The sequence below is a fragment of the Muscardinus avellanarius genome, assembly GCF_963383645.1.
Source record: "Muscardinus avellanarius genome assembly, chromosome: 4".
NCBI lineage: Eukaryota > Metazoa > Chordata > Mammalia > Rodentia > Gliridae > Muscardinus > Muscardinus avellanarius.
In genome coordinates, this window is record NC_137789.1 from 121,570,579 (window position 1) to 121,577,066 (window position 6,488).

General features: G+C 36.6%; 1 protein-coding gene across 2 annotated transcripts in view; it reads right to left on the reverse strand.

Annotated features, from left to right (window-relative positions):
- The window catches only part of ATAD1 (ATPase family AAA domain containing 1), a gene marked incomplete at both ends in the record, with an annotated part of 32,850 nt that extends 27,328 nt beyond the window's left edge, over nt 1-5,522 (reverse strand). Inside the window, one exon of one of the 2 annotated variants that reach the window (XM_080693592.1) lies at nt 5,352-5,522. In XM_080693592.1, the coding sequence (XP_080549718.1) occupies nt 5,352-5,513 (162 nt within the window). The remainder of the gene's footprint in view (nt 1-5,351) is intronic. The other variant, XM_080693591.1, reaches the window with a different exon arrangement.
- Nucleotides 5,523-6,488: the final 966 nt, after the last annotated feature.

The following is a 6,488-nucleotide window of genomic DNA, read 5'->3' on the forward strand; positions in this document are numbered from 1 at the left end:
CTCTCTTCCAGGTTCTTTATCTCTTGAAAATACCTTCTTTCACTGCCTATAAGGCTTTTACTTGTCAGCTTTGCAACATATCCTACTTTAGCATTGGCAAAGACATTAATTTATTCTTTTTCATTATGCTGCTATAAATGTGAAGCCGTCCTACATGTGTTCTTTTTAGGCAATGCTCTAAAACAGTGGATTTCAATTAGGAACCATTTGGGCCCTGGAGCACATTTGGTAATGTCTGGAAATACTTCTGGTCGTCACATTTAGACGTGGGGGATATAGAAGGTCTCAGCAACCACTCAGTCAAGGTAGGATGCTGTTGTCATTCCATAAGGTGCAGAAAAGCCTGTCCGTGCACCCCCAAAAAACTTACCAGGCCTAAAATGTCAATAGGGCCTAAGCTGAGAAATAATGCTCACATAGTTGGCTGTCTTTAATATGTTGCTCTATGTTAAGACTGCCTCTTGCTTTGAATAACAGCCTTATTTATATCTGGTATTTCCTAAATACACATAATCAACTACATTGTTTAGTTTATAGAAACAGATATGCTGTATTTTTGTCAAGTTTACCTAGGATCTCTGTTCTGCAACAGCAGTCCCATTTTAACAGTGGCTTCAGCAGGCCTCCAACCTCCCGCACTTCAACTCACATTCAGCTACAACTCTCCCCTCCATCTCACTGAAAATAAAGCAATTAACCTTAAAATGGCCCTGCCACAACTGATTCCAATTCCTCTTGTTTCTTCTGTTAGCTGCCTTCATCCAGGACACATCCTCTTTAGCAACCTCCCTCCACCTCCTCCTCCAGTAGCCTTTTCTTTCCCCAAACTATGGAATAACCATGTTCTTTACCACAAATGATACTCGCTGGTCCCACTGAGTGAGCACTGCACTTTCTAAACTAATGATTTCACTATACTCACTGACTGCTTTCTTAGATCACATTATTCTTCATCTCCCTGACCATTCCGTAACATATTCACGATCAGTTCTCTTTTACAACAGTCTCCTGCTTGGCCATGATGACTTCATACAAAGTAGTCTCCAGATAGCAAGAGAGACTGCAAGGAGGGTTATAACCAAAAAATCCTCGGGGCTTTCTAAAATTATGTTCACCACACCACCCATTTCCTCAAATTCTGCTATTTCTTCTCAGAACTCAGTGTGTCAACTGAAAGTCCCTGCCGCATTAGAGTCTTCAGTGGTGTGTATACTTCACTGTGTCTAGTGTTAAAAGAGAATAACCAGCTTACTCATTACCTTGGTTTCCGTCCTACTCCCTGGCCGGTCTGCCTTCCTTCCTTGTGTTTATAAGCACTTTTATTACTAACTAGGTAGACAAAAGGATACCCTTAGGATATTTAGATGAGGCATAAAGACCACAATATAACCAATACCCATAAAAGTTTAAGCAAAACAACCTTTTCGCTATTTTTCAAGTCCCTCTAAGAGCCCCCCTCTTACACACAGAAGTTCTCATCTCTCAGAGATAATCACAATTCTAAATATAAATCATTCCTTGCTTTTCTTTATAATTTAACCATGCTTCATTTCTAAGGCTTAGTTCTGCATATTGCAGAACTTTAAATATACAAGTGCACGCTGTATACACCGTATTTCTAAGAGTCGTCCATTTGGTGTTGAGCAACTGTAATTTATTCACTTTTCTCTGCTCAGCATTATGCTCTAGCATGTGGAGGAGACTAGAATGACACCCAAAATATGTCACTTTGGAGAAAATTCAAAAGAAACAAATATGTAAGAAAAGCTCTCTGCCCTACCTGTGTTTACCTAAAAAGACATAAATTTACAGACCAAGAAGGACGAAAGTTAATGAAAAGAGACAAGTTGAGACACAGCCTGGAGACGTTCATCAGAGTAACAGTACTAGGTCTTACCTATCATTCGCTTTCCATATATCTGTCCTACAATTTGCTGCCTCTAGATACTCAAGATCCTCGCTTGTTCTAGTCTCTAAAAAAATGTACTGTTCCTTTGCTAAAATATAAACTCAAATTATAATCAACTGTCTTGAGCTACTCCACTCTGGATACTCCCATGTTACATACTTGATACACATGATAAGCTGATTTTCTCTTCTCTGTCCCTCTTTTGTTATAGGGGCCCAATTGAGAATTCAGAAGGTACAGAGAAAATTATTTTTCCTCCTCTATATGTGCATGTACCAATGTCTATCCAAATATCTGAAATGATACTTGTTTTTTCTATTACAAGCAGGGATGCTATGAGCATTTTTGTACATATCTCTTGATTAGTGGAAATATGCCCAGAAATAAAAATTTGTTGGTCATTTAGTATGCAAGTTTTCAACTTTACTAGATCATGAAAAACTATTTTCCAAAATGGTTATACTACTTTATATACTCTCCATCAATATGTATTGTTCCTATTGTTCCATAGTCTCTCTGATATACAGTATCAACAGACTAGCAATTTTGCCATTGGACAAGTGTGAAAAGGTATCTCACAGTGATTTTAACTTACATGTGGCCAATGAAATGCATGTCACACAAAAACAAGATAGCTGAGTAAAATAAAAAGAACTTTAAGGCAAAAATATTTTTAGAGAAAATGAGATTCAAAACATGTTGAAAAGCCGGGAGTGGTGGTGCACGCTTATAATCCCCGCACTTGGGAGGCTGAAACAGGAGGATCGCGCAGGTTCAAAGCCAGCCTCAGCTACTTAGTGAGGCTCTCAGCAACTTAGTGAGACCTTCTTTCCAAATAAAGAATAAAAAAATAAGGCTGGAAGTGTTGCTCGGAGGTAGAATGCCCCTGGGTTCCATCTCCAGTACCGCAAAAACAAAACAAAAAAAGATTCAATTCATCAGTAAATGTAACATTTCTGTAGTTCTTATTTCCAACCTTTCTGTATCTACATTTTGAATGCATCACTTCACTTGGCATGTCTTAATTAAACTTATCTCTTTAAGTCATTCTTATTTCTCTGCTTTTAGTTGACATGCTAAGACTGTTTGTTTTGTTGTTTGTTTGGCCTACATCATCCCAGTGAGACTCACTGCTCTAATAACTCCAAAGACTTATGGGCACTTTGTAAGAAAACATACCTCATAAACTAACCTTTTTGCTGAAATTCGGGCCTAGACCTTCAACTGCTGTAGGAGCACTCCCTGAATTCCTTCCACCAACACAAACTCAATACGCATATAACAAATGTCATTGTCCCATAAACTTTCCCTACCTACCAACTTCCAAACCTCTACAAAAGCTATTAGTGAATCTTTGTGGAATCCAGGCAAAAAAAATCCTTGACTCATTTGTGTGACAACCTCCTTCTTTTCTCACATCACAAAGTCCTTCCTGCATTTATTCTTTTGTGTCTATTTTACCCATTCCATTCCTTTTGTCATTCCTTATTATAGGTCTTTCCCACACTGTGTGATCTAGAACAGATTTGGCTTCCAGTCTTTCCTGACTCCATTTCCTCCTATGTACTATGATAAGTGTTGTTTTGCATGTTGCCCACCTAGTCAAATATCTTTAATAATTTACCACTGCCTCTAGAGAAGTCTTCCACTGGTTAACATTATTTCAATAGCTGGCCAGAGATGTAGGGAGGAAAAGAAGGGAATGTAGAGAAGCCTAGTTAAATACATAAACCTTCTCAACCTGACTAGGCCACTTATTCCTTCATTAGGTCTTGTTATTTCTACCCCCTCCCACTATGATTCTGTTCATGTTCTTTCTACTAAACATTGTGCTTAGTAACCTAGAGGTCAAGCTATTTCATGAAGCCATACTCAACAGCCTTCATCATTGGTGACTATCCCTTTCTAGCAAAGCCACAGTTTGCCTGCACTAATCACTAGGCAACAAGTACATGCTACTTACTACTCTAAGCTATGTATCATAGACAGTCTTTTCTCTCTACGATGGGCATAATGCAAACAGACATAATAGCTGATGTTTCATATACCTGATATTTAGAACAATACTATACATACAGTTTTCAATAAAGACAATGATAATCATCTATTTAAGTAGCATTTAATATCTATATTTGACTTTCTATGTATACCCTCTACATATAGTATTCCAGGACCTCTCAAAAGCCTGGGAGAAAAAACAAAGACACAAATCTTTGTTTATAAGTCATATACCTAAGCTGGGCATTATAGCAATAGGCCTGTAATTCCAGTACTTTGGAAAGCTGAGATGAAAGATCATAGGTTTGAAACAAGCCTCAGCAACTTAGACCTTATTTTAAAATTAAAAAAAAAAAAAATGATGGAAAATGTAGCTCAGAGGTTCAATCCCTAGTACAAATAAATAAGCAATCATATCCCTGATGTAGCTAAGTGGTAGAGCACTTGCCTAACATGTGTGAAGCCCTGGGTTCAATCCCCAGTACTGTAAAAAGAAAAAAGAGAAAGAAAAGTTACACTCCTACTTTTTAAAATGCTGAATATGACATAATTATCAATATTCGGACCTGAGACTGCTGACTTTCTTGATACTGGTCAGACTTCTCAGAGTGTTATAAATAGGCTTTTCAGATAAAGACTTACTACAATGATTACATAACTGTGGTTTCACTTTTTACTGATTTAAGAGCTGTGCATAATACTGTAAAGCTGCCTTCTTCTCATACTTGTCTGTTGCATGTTAAAATAACAAGTTAATTATCTTTTCCCTTAACATCAAGCACAAGTGCTGACTGAATGAAACAAGAGTCAAAACTCACAAAACAAATTGTAAAACCCACAAATAGGAACGCCTTGTCCTCAAAGAGCCAAAAAAAAGTTGGAGATTCCCTTAAAGCTTCCATTTTGTGAGAAGAAACAGAAAGCAAACAAACATATCCTCCTAGCAGAAATGATCATGAGAGAGAGCAGCTAAAAAAGAATAACTACAACATATGAATAATTAGTAGTCTTTAAAAGCAATTCCGTATATTTTAGTGTAATTTGGATCTAAAATTGACAATTTGTTAGCATTACCCAAATTTCAAATGTCACACAAAGCCAAAATATATATACCATTACTAAAGATAAATCTTTGTGTTGAAGATTTTTTCTTAGACTCCTGTATTTGTAAGCTGACAAATATTCTGAAGAGTTCAAAGCAATATGTATTTGATTTCAACATTTTTCTTCTTCTGATAAGCTGCTTATATATATATATATAGTTAAAAAAACAACTTGAAGAACTAATACTATTTAGGAATAATGATATTAAGTATGTGAACCAATTTACTTTCATATGAGTTTTACAGCACTCTCATTAATTTATAATCTTATTTTATTCTTAGTTTTGGGGGAAAATATTTGGTAGCCATAAAAAAATCATCTCCAAACATTTCAGCCATACCTGCTTCTGAGCTTCTACTTTCTGCTTTCTGGTTGGATCAATAGCATCTACCATCCATTTGATCGTAAAGTATGTTACTGCACCAAATATTGTCAAACGGAAAATTAAACCAACAACTTCATTCCGACTCAAGGGACGAGAAAAGGCTTCCGCATGTACCATCTTGATTGTTAACCTTAAAAACAAAGAAAAATGTAACCAGGTAAGAACTATGTTCACTAAACTTGGGAGGCTGATAAAATAGCTACAACGAAGCAAGAAAAGTTAACTTCTAGTCAAATTCAAATATTACCTACCTTTAAAAGTATTTCTGTTAGATAAACAACATTTAAAGGTTTTTTTACAGACTGAAGTAGGTTAGAAACAGGCTCATTTAATAGTGAAATAGCTTTGTTTGAAAAATAGAGTAAATATCTTAAGTTACTCTTTCAGCTTTTAAATAACTATTTCAGAGAATCTGAAAAAATAACTTTAACTCAACTGAAGAAAGGCAGCCTAACAATGAAATACTTACTTTACTAATATAATGGTAAGAATTTATTTTAATAAGTATAGTATATACCATATAATTTTTTAGACTTAAATTCAAGATGAGAATGGACTCATTTTTCCTCATACCTACTTTTTTTTTTTAGCATTGAGGATTGGACCCAGGAGCATTCTACCACCAAACTATACCTGCAGCCCTCTTTCTTTCTTTCTTTCTTTCTTTCTTTCTTTCTTCCTTCCTTCCTTCCTTTCTTTCTTTCTTTCTTTTGTGGGTCTGGGGATGGAACCTAGGGGCATTCAACCTCCGAGCTGCACCCCCTGTCCTATTTTTTATTCTTTATTTTGAAACCGGGTCTCACTGAGTTGCAAAGGGCCTCACTAAGTAGCTGAGGCTGTCTGTGAACCGCGATGCTCCAATCTCAGCCTCCCAAATGCTGGGATTACAAACGTGCACCATCGCGCCTGGCTTATTTTTCTATATTTTGAAACAGGGTCTAAGTTGCTATGAAGCTTACTAAGTTGCTGAGGCTGGCCTTGAACCTTCAAACCTGTCTCAGTCTCCCTAGTACTTGGGCTACAGGTATGTACCACCACATCTGGTTCCTTCGTACCTATTTTTTTAAAGATTTCCAAGAAATGCTTACACTT